Source organism: Bidens hawaiensis, unplaced genomic scaffold (genome assembly GCF_021521415.1).
Source record: "Bidens hawaiensis isolate Kalapana, Puna unplaced genomic scaffold, B.hawaiensis_p1.1 tig00000055_1, whole genome shotgun sequence".
NCBI lineage: Eukaryota > Viridiplantae > Streptophyta > Magnoliopsida > Asterales > Asteraceae > Bidens > Bidens hawaiensis.
Genome location: NW_027491016.1, coordinates 5019569 through 5036271, shown reverse-complemented (window position 1 = coordinate 5036271; position 16703 = coordinate 5019569). Strand labels below are relative to the sequence as shown.

The 16703-nt window shown below is 35.6% G+C and overlaps 1 protein-coding gene across 1 annotated transcript; it reads left to right on the top strand.

Annotated features, from left to right (window-relative positions):
• The first annotated feature begins 558 nt into the window (after positions 1-558).
• Positions 559-5617, top strand: LOC143553663 (ABC transporter G family member 11-like). The gene is made up of 9 exons (XM_077043631.1): positions 559-965; positions 2596-2885; positions 2963-3134; positions 3405-3527; positions 3607-3735; positions 3819-4100; positions 4586-4858; positions 4990-5097; positions 5170-5617. The coding sequence occupies exons 1-9, from the start codon at positions 567-569 to the stop codon at positions 5509-5511; spliced, it is 2118 nt and encodes a 705-aa protein (XP_076899746.1). The 5' UTR covers positions 559-566; the 3' UTR covers positions 5512-5617.
• Positions 5618-16703: the final 11086 nt, after the last annotated feature.

Genomic DNA, 16703 nt, shown 5'->3' with positions numbered 1-16703 from the left:
GACATTTTCTGTTTGAAATAAAATAAGCTAGATTGACTAAATCAAAACAAAGCAAGTATGTATATATTATACAAAATATAAGGAAGTTTTTTAAAATTGTATCTCCTTGCTTCATAAAAACTCCAGTTCTCATTAATAAATAAAAGCTTATAAAGATACGTGTTTTAGAGAAACATTCATAGCTAGCTATAACTACATTTTATCCATCAATCCCCACTTGAAACATATTGAAAGAACATATAAAAATAAAACCCAAAGTTTATTTTTTATTATATTTAGGAAATTTGCAATTACTAGCTAGTGATAAGGATAATAAATATGCCCCCATGTTCTTGCAAACATGCTTTTACTCAGCCAGTCAAACAAAACCATATTGATCACACCATTTCTTCCTCACCTTCCCACCTCTCTCATCCTCACACACAACACATTTCTTCACACCTTTCAGTTCTTCCTTCTTTTATAACTTCAAACCAAAATGAATGCCTAGGCCATATTAACCTAAAGTTTCACAAATACCATATATTCATCCTTTCATTTGTTTTAACTTTTAAACTAAACAACACATGATGAGTACAAACAACAAAGATTCATCATCAACTAGTGAAGTAGTGATGATGGAGATAGAGGAGACCAGGCCGCCGACCAGGATCGGCTTGAGTCCTCTAAGCGAAACCATTTGGAAAGAGAAAACAAACACCGACATGGTCGGAGACGTGTCAGCTAGGCTGGCTTGGAAGGATCTAACGGTCATGGTAACACTAAGTAACGGGGAGACTCAGAACGTGTTAGAAGGGTTAACTGGCTACGCCGAGCCGGGGACGTTTACCGCGCTTATGGGCCCGTCCGGCTCGGGTAAGTCGACTTTGCTTGATGCTCTATCGAGCCGGCTCGCAACTAATGCTTTTCTTTCCGGGAACGTGTATGTTAATGGCCGGAAAACCAAGCTTTCTTTTGGAACTGCTGTAAGTTGTTATTTACTTATTTTAATATTTATTTAAGACTTAGTTAGGCTAGCAACTTAATATCATAAAAAGTTAATTTTTACCTAGGAAAACATAATATGAGTTCTGATTTTTTAAAAGATATTGTAATGTTTTTTTTTAATTATTATTATCATTTTTAATGTCAATCTAGTTGCTTATATAAATATATTGATAGATATAATCTAATAAAAGAAATAATAAATGGTATTGAAACGACTTAATAACAATATGGTCCGACACATATGGTGTGGCCGCAATTTATTAATGTAGTTATGTGTTACTATTGTACAATTTTTATTTTTTTTTGTATATATTTTTTTTAATGTTTTTAGGTCTGAAAATTAAGAGGAAAAAAATTTAGCGGGTAGATATTGTTCCATCTATTTTGATGTCGATCGATAATGGATTAATTATATACCCTACAAAGTTAAAAAGTTTCGTATATACTCAATCAAAACTAAAATATCATATATACCAACCTTTGATAAAATTTTACTCAATCATCATTCTACCCCTTTTCGTTACATTCATTTAAACCCTATCTTAATTAGTGTGGATTTTAATCAATATCAACGTTAAGCAAGATGGCCATATATAATATTTAGTCTTAGAAAAAAATGAGAAAAATTATATAAATCTAAAAATAGGTAAATAAAAAAATAAAGTCTTAGAAAAATACAGAGAAAATGGTTATTTATTAAATTGTTTTTAATAAATTTTGTATATATGATATTTCAATTATTTTCTAAGGCCATATACAATATTTTTAGTTTGGTATATAAATTTTAACAAGTGTATAAGGATATAAACAAAATTGTCTGATTAAAGAAAATGAAAGAAAATATAAATCTAAATATAGGTAAATAAAAAAATTAAATCTTAGAAAAATATGGGTAAGATGGTTATTTACTGAATTGTTTTTAATAAATTTAGTATATATAATATTTTAAGTACTTTGTAAGGCTATATATGATATTTTTAATTTCATATAAAATTTTAACAAGGGTATAAGGATATATTAAAATTACCTGATTATAATATGATTAAAAATAAAAAAATTAATGTAATTTTAAATATATATATATAAATGAAACTTTTAAAAGCTCTCTAGTTGCTTTCCATATTTTCTCAAGCCATCAGATTGCTGTATTTGTAAATGAAGACATCTTACGGGTATGAGTCTCACAAAACACAAATAGCCCTTAAACGGGTTATAGCATCTTATTAAATTAAAAATTAATCTCATTAAATATTTGATACAAAAATCCTATAAAATAGGGATATGCTAAAAATTAATATCTGATTTTTTTAGAAAATATATTATTTATAATTAAGAAACTATTTTATAGTAAAAAAAATAAGCGAGTTATGGGTCTTACCAAACCCAGATAGTTTTTAAACCGGGTTATAACATCTCATACATTTATGAAACTCTTTCATTATTAAACCCTAAATATATTATTAACTTCCTTATGATAAACAAAAATAAAATCCAAAAAAAATATCAATATTAAAAATAAATAATGTAAACAACCATCGTGATACGGGGATAAAAGCTAGTAGTACATAAATGTGGAGTTAAGTGAATAAATGACAAGTTGATATGCAGGCTTATGTAACTCAAGACGATAACTTAATCGGTACACTTACGGTTCGTGAAACCATATCATATTCTGCTCGACTACGGCTGCCGGATAAAATGGCGTGGACGGACAAGCGTGCATTGGTGGAAAGTACAATAATAGAAATGGGTCTCCAAGATTGTGCCGATACAGTCATTGGAAACTGGCACTTGCGCGGTATCAGTGGTGGCGAAAAACGTCGTGTTAGTATTGCCTTAGAAATCTTGATGAGACCAAGATTGCTATTTCTAGATGAACCCACCAGTGGCTTAGATAGGTAAACCCTTGTATGATAATTAATGGTTTAATATTTGTATATATATGATGAAGTAAGTTATTTGGTTTTTTGGGCAGTGCTTCAGCTTTCTTTGTTACTCAAACATTAAGAGGTTTGTCTAGAGATGGAAGAACGGTCATCGCTTCGATTCATCAACCTAGCAGTGAAGTTTTTGAGTTGTTTGATCGTTTGTACTTGTTGTCCGGAGGGAAAACCGTTTACTTCGGTCTTGCTTCAGAAGCGTACGAGGTAATAAATCTTTAGTAGTTATTTAGATATTTTTGTGTTATGGACGATTATGGTATTGGGTGATATCTAGCAAGTAAATATAATTTGACATATTGTATAATCTCAAGAAATATATAATATATTAGAAGCTAGAAATTATAAAGATTATAGATAATATAGTTTAGTTGAGAATTTGATATTTCAAGTAGGTTTTAAGGTGAGTTTAAGATCGAGTTTTAGGTATCATAACGGGTAACTTTTACGAATAATAATAACTGAGTTAATTTGCAGTTCTTCGCGCAAGCTGGATTTCCTTGCCCGGCTCTTAGAAACCCGTCAGATCATTTTCTTCGTTGCATCAATTCTGATTTTGACAAAGTGAAAGCCACCTTGAAAGGATCCATGAAACTACGGGTATGATATGTATATATGGTTTGATTGTATACACCCTTTGTTTATTTGTATTCTACTTAATTCTGTTTACATCAATCAGTTTGAAGCAAGTGATGATCCTTTGGAGAAAGTCACGACTGCTGAAGCTATCCGAGTGCTAACTGATTATTATCGTACCTCTCAGTACTGTTACGCTGCCAACGAGAAAGTTGAGGAGATGTCGAAAGTTGTAAGTTGTTGGAATTTAGTAACATTTACTATTTAATTTATTGTTCAGGTTTCGTTTTGATGAAGACTTTATGTTGAATGCAGAAAGGAACGGTGCTGGATTCGGGTGGCAGTCAGGCTAGTTTCTTTATGCAGACGTTTATGTTGACCAAACGTTCTTTTGTTAATATGTCAAGGGACTTCGGTTATTACTGGTTGAGGCTCGTCATCTATGTTTTGGTCACTATCTGCATTGGAACCATTTATTTGAATGTTGGGACAGGCTATAATTCCATTCTGGCAAGAGGAGCATGTGCCTCTTTTGTCTTTGGATTCGTCACATTTATGTCAATCGGGGGTTTTCCTTCCTTTGTGGAAGATATGAAGGTCACATTCATCATCTTATTGTGCCATTTTTATGTTACATTATGTTTTCGGGTCAGTTTAGTTATGGGTGAAAACAGGTTTGGTTTGGCAGATTCATCAGCATTATTGTTACCAAAACTATCTTAACATTAATAATACTTTTTTTATTGATATAATTGAAAACCAAATCTTTTTAGATACAGACATTACAATAAAGAGGGTAATTAATTAATGATAAAACTGGCAATGAATCTAATCAACTATTGATTATGATAAAATATCAATAAATATCTTAATAATTGAACTAAAGGTAAAATACTGATAAGCAAACAATGTTAAAGATAAATGATAATTAAAATAGTAACAACTATAGTTATAGTAAACAGATCTAATATTAATAATTTTTTGTAAGCAAACAGATTGGGAAGGTTGAAATTATGTTTGTTTGATCTGTTATAATAACATGCAACCTGTTTTTTATACTTAAGGTTTATAATTATGTGCAGGTGTTTCAAAGAGAACGATTGAATGGTCACTATGGTGTGACCGCTTTTGTGATCAGCAACACGATCTCAGCGATGCCATTTCTGATAATAATCACATTCATCTCTGGAACAATTTGCTATTTCATGGTCCGCCTTCACCCGGGGTTCATGCACTATCTCTTCTTTGTATTGTGCCTCTATGCGAGTGTGACGGTTGTTGAAAGCCTTATGATGGCCATAGCTAGCGTCGTTCCCAATTTCCTTATGGGCATCATCATTGGTGCTGGGATTCAGGTCCGTGCATATAATATGTTGACTTCTAATAAGTCGGATGAAACTTGTCATTTCTTATTATTGTTTTATACATGTCTTGTCATGTTTTTTGTCCATTTTTAGCTAATGACATAAAAACTTGTGTAATGCAGGGCATATTCATGTTGGTATCGGGTTACTTCCGACTCCCTAATGACATCCCGAAACCAGTGTGGCGTTACCCTATGTCATACATTAGTTTCCATTTCTGGGCTCTTCAGGTATGCTTTTTCTATATGTTATAAAGTTGTAAGACACCTTATATATGGTTGTTTATTTAAATGCTTGTATAGGGGCAATACCAAAATGATCTAAGGGGGCTGATGTTCGACAACCAATCACCCAATCTACCCCAGATCCCTGGGGAGTATGTTTTGGAATACGTTTTCCAAATAACGTTGACAAGATCAAAATGGATCAACCTGAGTGTTATCTTTAGCATGATTGTGATCTACCGTATCATATTCTTCTTCATGATCAAGATCAATGAGGATTTGACACCTTGGGTTCGAGGGTACTTGGCTAGGAAGCGGATGAAGCAAAAGAACGGTGGTCAGAATACAACTGTGGCTCCATACGGTCTCACTCAATCGCCTTCTTTAAGGGGTTATGTTGCTGATAACAGGAAGAGGTAGACACCAACCTTACTTGCAATACCAACAAACAGACAAACTGGTTATACTTTTGTAGAGGAATTCAAGCATTTGTTACTTGTGCTACGTTATGTTTGCGCTTGAGATATCTTGGTACCGACTTTCAAATTTTATTTCTGAATCAAACAATAATTTTATTTATTAAAGCAAATACATCCTACACCATGTTTTATATATATGGTAAATCTTTTGGACTAATTTTGAATTTGACCCTTAAATTTTCATTATAGTTTGGGGTTGTTAAAGTAGTTTTATGACCCGACGCTCATCTAGGTCATTAGAAATTAGCCGGTGTAACATTAGAGTTAAGCTGAGCTTGGGCCAAGGTGAGGTTGCTCATTGACTCGTGCGAATAGTTTCATTTTAATTTATGTTTACTTTTAGCCTATTAGGCCCGATACCTAAATCACACTTCATCTTGATCCCTGCCGACAATAACCCACCATCACATGTAATGTAATGTAATATACTACACGATCAATCCTTAGATGAGAAATGTTTGGTTGCTGGCCACAAACTACGTATTACAAGAAAGACAGCCAAATACACATAAGTGTTACCGCATGTAAAATATATTTTTTTGTCTTTAAACTAAAACTGCTAGTAGTTTTGATTTCATGAACATTTGTCTTCAAAGACATCTAAAGTCGCTTGATATGTGATTTGTCAAGCTCATTCGTGTGTGCACATGAGCTAAATGTTCAACACTTAATCCAATAGGCAAATGATAGCCATTTAACGTCTGAGACGTGTATTCACTAGCAGTGGCTAAACGGAATTTATATTGTGATTTGCATGCTCATTTTTGAAGTTATTATCGCAAGAAAAGTGAAAAGTTTGTTGGTAAATCAAGAGCACTCATACAAAAATGATGATAATTAATCTGATATAAGAATTAAGGAACAAGAGAAAAAAAACTTTCTTTATTGATGAACCATGCATCGATCATATTTTTACAACAAGATGATGATGGGTTTATATACCCAACCAAAATAAATGTAACTCGGTTTCTAACTTTCAAATGCACATACTAGACCCTTCTACTTTAAACAAATATATAAAACATACTAAACATACTTTCTACTAATGACACATGGAATCATAAGTTTAGTTTAACTTCCAATACTCCCCTTTAAAATAAACTTGGTTTAAGAAGGTCTTCAATCTTTCTTGACTTCCTTTCACAATAGCAATCTCTTGCAAAGGATGGTACTTCTTCCACGTCCTCTTCCTCCCCTGAATGATCCTCTTCATCTTCCACTGTTTTAATCACCACGTCCTCTTGCATAATGCTGACTTGCACTCACTGTCAACAACCTTCCTTGATCATCTATACTTTCTTGGACTTCTTCTTCCCTATCTTGCAATTCTTGCTTTAATCTTTCTCTTACATCTTGCTTGTACCACACAGGTTTGTTTGCCATAAAGGACTTATGCCACACAGGACTTGTTTGCCACATAGGACTTTCTTGCCACACGTGACTTATGCCACATAGGACTTTTTGCCACACAGGACTTTCTTGCCATACAGAAATTTCTTGCATAGGACTTGTGTAAGGCCCCGTTCCCAGTAACCCTACTTTGGTGTTGGATTTACTCATAAACACAGTTCTAAAATCAGAGTTAATTAAAACTTTCGCGGAATAATTTTAAACTTCAAACATCACATTACAAAACATTCATTTTTGTCTTAACATACAAATTGTCTTTCCATAAACATTAATTAAAACATTCATGACACTTCTTGGTAGATGCCAGTCTCTTTAGCTCATGTCATGCGTCCCTCCTCAAGCCAGCTGCCTCAACCTATTTGCCTGCGTGCATACTAAACGTCAGCTACACTGAGTGAGTTCTAGATAATCAATTAACATACATTACATTCACATCCTTACTCATACGTGTCCGAAGAACGTATTCATACCTTACTTACTATCACTTCTTTCATACATACTTTATTTACATGCATACGTACTTACATACTTTATTTCATAAAACCTATGGTATACTATAAGCTATTCTATCTAAAACCCTCAGATATTATGAGGGTCTGGTCCCTATCCTCTCAGATATTATGAGGGTCTGGTCCCTATCATCTCAGATATTATTAGGGCCTGGTCCCTATCATCTCAGATATTATGAGGGTCTGGTCCCTATCATCTTAGATATTATAAGGGTCTGGTCCCTTCTGTCTCGTTTAGGCATACAACTATACATGTGTCGTCGATCATCCATACATTTCATCATACGTGCATACTTTACCTGTCTTATGTATATAATATATATATATATATACATGTTCATTCATACAATTATCATATAATAATAACATTCAATACATGGTCATACACGTATCATACACTTATCAATTAAGTAAATGTATTTGCTATCACATAAGAGCATGCACACAGCCCCGAAAACATAACAGATAAAGGAGCTAGAACTCACCTGAAGCCGATTCCTCTCGCTGTTAATGGTGATGCCTTTCCTTAGCTGTGCACGGCTAACTGTGCAACATATTACAAGTGTCAATTATCAATTACTACTATCTCATACATCTATGCTAATGAAACCCTCAACTAACGGGGGTCCGGGGGCAGCGCCCCTAGTAGCGGGGTCTAGGGGCGGCAGCCCCTAGCAGGGTCCAAGGGGCAGAGCCCCTGGCTGGGGTCGAGTTTCCAGGTCAGTTTGGAAAAATTTTATTTTCATTAATAGGTCCTTTATCAAAAATGCATCAGAAAATGAATTGGGTCACATTTTGCAACAACTTAAAACATTTCGCATGACTTTTTCGCTTCGCATGACCTTTTCGCTTCGCATGACTTTTTCGTTTCGCATGACTTTTTCGCTTCGCATGGCTGTGCGATGCGAAATATTGATTCGCTTCGCATGGCTGTGCGACGGAATCGACTTATGCGAAAATACCTCATTTTCTTCATTTTTTGTCATTTTAAGCCAAATTACTCCGTGACTCTTCCTTAGGACCCGATTTTACCCTTTTTATGGGTTTTGGGTTGCACCAACTTTGTATACCCGCGTTTTAAGAGGTCCGAACATCACGTTTTTGTCCTATATCAACCCGTGAGGTTATAACTCACCAAGTTTATGTTTTTCTTACATCTTACAACCCGATCTATCGTTCTATCAGTTTGCATGTCGAATTCGACCATAAAACTTAACCTTTTTAACCAAAACTCACCTTTTCTTCGGGTTCGGTTCGGAACTGAACACTACATAGATCTGGACGTGTTCTTGTTGTTTGAAGACACTTGAACACCAAGATCTTCCTTGCTTTAGCCCGGATTCGGATTCGGGTCTTGAGAGAAAATGTGTGTTCTAGTGTGTGTGTGAAAGGAAGGAAATAATGAAAGGGTGGAGGGGTTGGGTTTATATATGGGGTTTATGGGCCCCACAACCCACTCACAATTCCAATTCCAAATATTATCCTAACACTTAATACACAACTAATTTAACGACACACAGTTAATAACAAAACTTTATGTTATTTATTATTTAACAAAAGTTGAATGTTACAACTTGTTTGCCACACAGGACTTTCTTGCCACACATGACTTTCTTGCCATACAAGACTTTCTTGCCGCACAGGACTTATGCCACACATGACTTCTTTGCCACATAGGACTTTTTGTCACACATGACTTTTTTGCCACACGTAACTTATGCCACACAGGACTTGATTCGCCACACGGGACTTGTTTGCCACACATGACTTGATTCGCTACACAGGACTTGATTCTCCACACAAGACTTGATTACGCCACACAGAACTAACTTTCTTGCACCACGACGAATTTTATACCACCATACGAATATAAGAGGTTCTTTCTACTTTCTTAATGAAGTTTGGATTCATTTGACTTGTGTTCATCAATAATTAATTATAGAATATCAACAATTTAAAACTTTCTAAAAAGTTTGATTCTTCAAATGAATTCCCAATCATCATACAGTTGTATGATTTAGATTTTTTACTTGAATTGCCAATTCAAACTAACAATATGCTTTTGCCTTTCTTGAATGATCTTTTTCCAAAATATCCTTCATGTTTTATTCAAATCTTGAATTCCTTAAATTATGGAATTTTGAAACGTATCAAGATAAGAAAAAAAATTAACTTACAGTTTTGATAAAAAATGATGAACGAATCGTTTTTTGCAAAATCACGCTTGATTCAATTAAACTTTCAATCGATTATGGATTTCTTTCTATCAAATGATTTGCACAAACACAACCCGTCGCCTTTTTGATTTTTCTTTCTGATTGATATATGGTGCTTTAATTCAATCGACTTCTCCTTTCTTCCTTTCTTTCTGATTGCTTGATTCAACCAGGCTTGTTTCTCTTTCTTTTTTTCCTTGATCGACTTTTCTGGTGCGATTCAAACCAGCCGCTACCCTCCTTTCTGATTTTTCATTCAGATGAATTGATCGTATTTCAATTCTGTCGGCTTCTTTCTTTATGATTGATTGAACCCTAGTTCTTGTTGATTGATACTTTCAGATTCTGATATTGATTCTTTCAACAATCGTTGCCCCTTTCTATTTCTCTTTCTAATCAATGGATTTTAACCAGACCTTCTTCTCCTTTCTTCTTCTCCCAAATTTGTAACCGTGTGCTCTGATACCACTGTTGGTAAATCAAGAACAATCATACAAAAATGATGATAATCTGTATGAGAATTGAAGAACAAGAGACTCAAAAAAACTTTCTTTATTGATGAATCTTTGTATCGATCATATTTTTACAACAAGATGTTGATGGGTTTATATACCCAACCAAAATAACTGTTGTAAATACGTTATACGAACGTTTACGAGCCAGGAACTAGTCGCAAATCGATATGTTAAGGTCGTGTTCAGTACATTAATACATTAATGTATACATTATGGTGGATGAAGATACATTAAGGAATTCTAGAGAGAATCCGGCATGGTAACGTTACAAGGAATAAATATGGCACCAAATTCTATGCAATAACAATATGGAAACGAATGAGCCTTCTCATTCTTTAACATTCTTAATGAATAAGTCTTTCCATAGCCCCATTCGCTAAACACCCTTAGCAAATGGGTATACCTTAACGGATAAGTCTTCATTCGTTACACTGTAGTAACGAATGGGCCCATACATTAACGAATAGCCCTAGTCTTTAACGAATGAGGCCCATTCGCTAAACATCCTTAGCGAATGTGCCTTTATACATTAATATAAAGACTAAACTACCCCTAGCCTATTCGAATAGTCGCGGACACCAAATCCGTACACTTACAGACTCCCCATTGTCCGTAGCTGTCGAATGCTTTCCAATACTTTAGTCTTCAATACTTTAGTGAGGAATACATTAATGTTGAATACGTTAAAGTTGACAAATTTAACCGTGAATACTTTATCTGCATATCATTAGCCGTACAGCCAACCTCCCCCTTGGCTGATGATTCTCGAGCTTATGCAATCAGACAAAATATAACTCTTTGTAAGCAAACCAACAACTTGTAGCTACTCGTATCAGACCTCCCCCTTAAATCAGCATCACCAGGTGATCATCCCGATCATCCAACTGGCACATGATATGGTTCGATAAAACGAGTCAATCAGCAACAAGTTATCGGCTATCTATCGCACCGGTAAAGTAAAAATGTCTTTACGTTTAACATCGTAACACATCTTCATGAACAACCCGATCATTCCACATCTTTCACATCGGTCTTCACTCTCTTGATAACGTCTATCCCAAATCATCACTCTTTGAAGCTCTTCGACAACCAATACGCTTGGATGCACTACTGTTTTGGGCATATGATACAGAGTTCCAGCCTTCGTTAATCAATCCTGAATGATCAGATTCTTCAATCCGATAACAAAACCCGTATATTCCTCAATCAAATCAACCCATTAAATTTTTGTCCCCTTCAACAGAAGCAATCCGCCGAATACTCGTAGCCAACATAGTCAGGATCAAAGTCCCTCAAAAAGAAGTAAACGGACAGACACTTGTATCCCACATAGTCAGGTTTCAATCTCGAACAAATCAATCAACAATCGAAGAACAAACACAGTCGTGAAGCCAACATAGTCAGGATCAAAGTCCCTCAGAAAGAAGTAAATGGACAGACACTTGTATCCCACATAGTCAGGTTTCAATCTCGAACAAATCAATCAACAATCGAAGAACAAACACAGTCTTGAACTCGGTCAAACATAGCTTTGAAATCATGAATTACCACCAAAATTGTAGTAATTTTTCAAGAAATCCTTGCAAAAGTAGGAAGATACAGATGTAAATACGTTATACGAACGTTTACTAGCCAGGAACTAGTCGCAAATCGATATGTTAAGGTCGTGTTCAATACATTAATACATTAATGTATACATTATGGAGGATGAAGATACATTAAGGAATTCTAGAGAGAATCCGGCATGGTAACGTTACAAGGAATAAATATGGCACCGAATTCTATGCAATAACAATATGGAAGGCCTATTTATAAGCTGGGGCTCATTCGTTACACTGTAGTAACGAATGAACCTTCTCATTCGTTAACATTCTTAACGAATAAGTCTTTCCATATCCCCATTCGCTAAACACCCTTAGCGAATGGGTATACCTTAACGGATAAGCTTTCATTCGTTACACTGTAGTAACGAATGGGCTCATACATTAACGCATAGCCCTAGTCTTCAACGAATGAGGCCCATTCGCTAAACATCCTTAGTGAATGTGCCTTTATACATTAATATAAAGACTAAACTACCCCTAGCCTATTCGAATAGCTGCGGACATCAAATCCGTGCACTTACAGACTTCCCCTTGTCCGTAGCTGTCGAATGCTTTCCAATACTTTAGCATCCAATACTTTAGTCTTCAATACTTTAACGACGAATACGTTAATGTTGAATATGTTAAAGTTGAATACTTTAACCGTAAATACTTTATCTGCATATCATCAGCCGTACAGCCAACCTCCCCCTTGGTTGATGATTCTCGAGCTTGTGCAATCAGACAAAATATAACTCTTTGTAAGAAAACCAACAACTTGTAGCTACTTGAATCAAACCTCCCCCTTAAATCAGCATCTCCAGGTGATCATCCCGATCATCCAACTGGCACATGATATGGTTCGATCAAACGAGTCAATGAGCAACAACTCATCGGCTATCTGTCTCACCGGTAAAGTAAAATGTCTTTACGTTTAACCTCGTAACACATCTTCATGAACAACCCGATCATTCCACATCTTTCACATCGGTCTTCACTCTCTTTATAACTTCTATCCCAAATCATCACTCTTTGAAGCTTTTCGACAACCAATACGCTTGGATGCACTACTGTTTTGGGCATATGATACAGAGTTCCAACTTTAGTTAATCAATCCCGAACGATCAGATTCTTCAATCCAATAACAAGACCCGTATATTTCTCAATCAAAACAACCCATTCAAGAATTGTCCCCTTCAACAGAAGCAATTCACCGAATACTCGTAGACAACATAGTCAGGATCAAAGTCCCTCAGAAAGAAGTAAACGGACAGACACTCGTATCTCACATATTCAGGTTTCGATCTCGTACAAATCAATCAACAATCGAAGAACAAACACAGTCTTGAACTCGGTCAAACATAGGTTTGCAATCAAGAATTACCACCAAAATTGGAGTAATTTTTCAAGAAATCCTTGCAAAAGTAGGAAGATACAGATGTAAATACGTTATACGAACATTTACGAGCCAGGAACTAGTCGCAAATTGATATGTTAAGGTCGTGTTCAATTCATTAATACATTAATGTATACATTATGGACGATGAAGATACATTAAGGAATTCTAGAGAGAATCCGGCATGGTAATGTTACAAGGAATAAATATGGCGCCGAATTCTATGCAATAACAATATGGAAGGCCTATTTATAGGCTGGTCTCATTCGTTACACTGTAGTAATGAATAAGCCTTCTCATTCGTTAACATTCTTAACGAATAAGTCTTTCCATAGCCCCATTCGCTAAACACCCTTAGCGAATGGGTATACCTTAACGGATAAGCCTTCATTTGTTACACTATATTAACGAATGGGCTCATACATTAACGAATAGCCCTAGTCTTTAACGAATGAGGCCCATTCACTAAACATCCTTAGCGAATGTGCCTTTATACATTAATATAAAGACCCTAAACTACCCCTAGCCTATTCGAACAGCTGCGGACACCAAATCCGTGCACTTACAGACTCCCCCTTGTCCGTAGCTGTCGAATGCTTTCCAATACTTTAGCATCCAATACTTTAGTCTTCAATACTTTAGCGACGGATACGTTAATGTTGAATACTTTAAAGTTGAATACTTTAACCGTGAATACTTTATCTGCATATCATCTGCCGTACAGCCAACCACCCCCTTGGCTGATGATTCTCGAGCTTGTGCAATCAGACAAAATATAACACTTTGTAAGCAAACCAACAACTTGTAACTACTCGTATCAGACCTCCCCCTCAAATCAGCATCTCCAGGTGATCATCCCGATCATCCAACTGGCACATGATATGGTTCGATCAAATGAGTCAATGAGCAACAAGTCATCGGCTATCTGTCGCACCGGTAAAGTAAAAATGTCTTTGCGTTTAACCTCGTAACACATCTTCATGAACAACCCGATCATTCCACATCTTTCACATCGATCTTCACTCTCTTGATAACGTCTATCCCAAATCATCACTCTTTGAAGCTCTTCAACAACCAATACGCTTGGATTCACTACTGTTTTGAGCATATGATACAGAGTTCCAACCTTCGTTAATCAATCCCAAACGATCAGATTCTTCAATCCAATAACAAGAGCTGTATATTCTTCAATCAAATCAACCCATTCAAGAATTGTCCCCTTCAACAGAAGCAATTCGTCGAATACTTGTAGCCAACATAGTCAGGATCAAAGTCCCTCAGAAAGAAGTAAACGGATAGACACTCGTATCCCACATACTCAGGTTTCAATCTCGAACAAATCAATCAACAATCGAAGAGCAAACACAGTCTTGAACTCGGTCAAACATAGCTTTGCAATCATGAATTACTAGTGTGCATCGGATATGCCTAAAAGAATGACCCTCACAATAAGCTTTAATATTAAAATGAAAATCCTAAAACCACACACAACCGGCAAATGTACCGATCGCAAGTAGTATTAACCTAGGAAGTCCGAGTATCGAACACGTGGACACGTAAGACGCTAACGATCACTAACCCTAGACAAGACCTACCTAACAATAATCATCCAGAATTCATCCATAAAATCCATCCAAAATCAATACAAAACTAATTAATCGACACAAGGGGTTTAAGCAATAAATTGATATAATTTCCAGCCACTAAACACAACCTATTTCAAGTCTAAATCAAACTTTACAATAACAATTAACATCTATCAATCAAACAATCCAATAAACTCATCGAAACCTAACAATAATCATCTTTCCTAGGTAGAACCGACAAGATTAGCCTCTAATCATATTTGGACAACAGCTCATACTCATTAAAAACATCATAAAACTCATCTCAAACATTTCAAAAATCATTCAACAATCAATCCTACTCATAAACACTTCAATCTTTCAATCAATTGCAAAACAATTCAACAAATGATGAACAATGTTTAAAGAGGAAGGATATATGATGATTATGGCTGCTCTTTGCTGCTGTAAAACTGATGAAAAACACTCCCGAGACTTGGTTCTTGTCTCTTCTTCCTTCCCTAGCTGCCAAGACACCAAGACCTAGCTTCCACAAAAGTTTTTCTTCCTCCCTTGCTGCTGTGAGAATTCTGATCGGACTAGGCTTCCAAGTTAGGGTTTTTTTTTTTTTCTTTTTTTTGTTATAAAATAATGCAGGGCTTGGGCTTTTCCATGATGCATATGGTCCGGGTTTTGAGTTTTACTTGGAAAACGTATGCGTAAAAGGTCCGTAAACTGCTCAAGAAGCTCGGTTTCTTCATTCTTTCACCCAAAGCCTACAAGATAAAGATTAATATGTAAAACCTATATAAAACAAGTTAAAACATATAAAATATAATATAATACGTAGATAGAATGCGCGGAAAATACGTGTGTTTTACAACACATCAAATATCCCCACACTTAAGACTTTTTCGTCCCTGAAAAAGAATACTACACAGGATCATAACCGAGTTAAACCGACCACTCTTGGTTTTATTTATTTATTATTATTAATATATTTTTTTTCTTTTTAAAGTATTAGAACAAGTGACCCGTTACCCAAATATTTCTTCCAAATTTCACTTAATAAGCTAGATTAGGTCGATTGCCGGTATTGCTGTCCACTTAAACCCATGCCCCTAATACTTACCGAGGTAAATAAGGCGTGACAATTTCATTAGTTTGTATGACTAAGCGGGACCCACACTTGAAAGCCCTGCCGCCACTTCACCACGTTCCATTATGGTTTTATCGGGTCGAATCACCCCAATTTGCTTAAACCTATTGCCATATGATCAAAACATTTTCGATGCAAAACCTATAAACTCTAGCTTGGTCCTTGATTGACCGATAGTAGTTTCCTTTATGGTGGTTTTTATTTGAATATTTTTTTTTCTGCCTTTTGGCTTTTTGCATTTTTTTTTTTGAAAAGTCCACCATGTTGGACGATATTACAGACTGCATCAAGGCTCAGGTCTGCGCCACCGCGCAACAAAGGGCCGAGCAAAACTGTCTTCTGCTATTTGCAGGAATAGATACGTATACATAAGATTATACATATAAGTACGTATACAAAAATTAGGTTATATAAAGGTGATCATATGACTCGAGGCTTGAGTATAACCCGGCTTTTCATTCCAGTCTTGTTAGGGGCTTAGTTAAACAAACAAAACTCTAAGATGTTTCCGACTAAAGTCAGGCCATTTGAAAGGTTCAATTAGGTCAACAACCAAACCGCCCTTTCATTCTCAAAGGCTGAGCCTACCAGCACATCGATTACTGAGTCTAAACTGTTCGGTTGCCAAACAATACGTGCGGGTCTAATGGGCACTGATCTTATTTATTATATATATATATATATTTTTATTTTGAAAACACCAAAAATTTATACAATAACCACTACTCGGTAATAATATCATTTCCTGTTTAACGTAAAGAAAACAAGTTTTAAGGGACT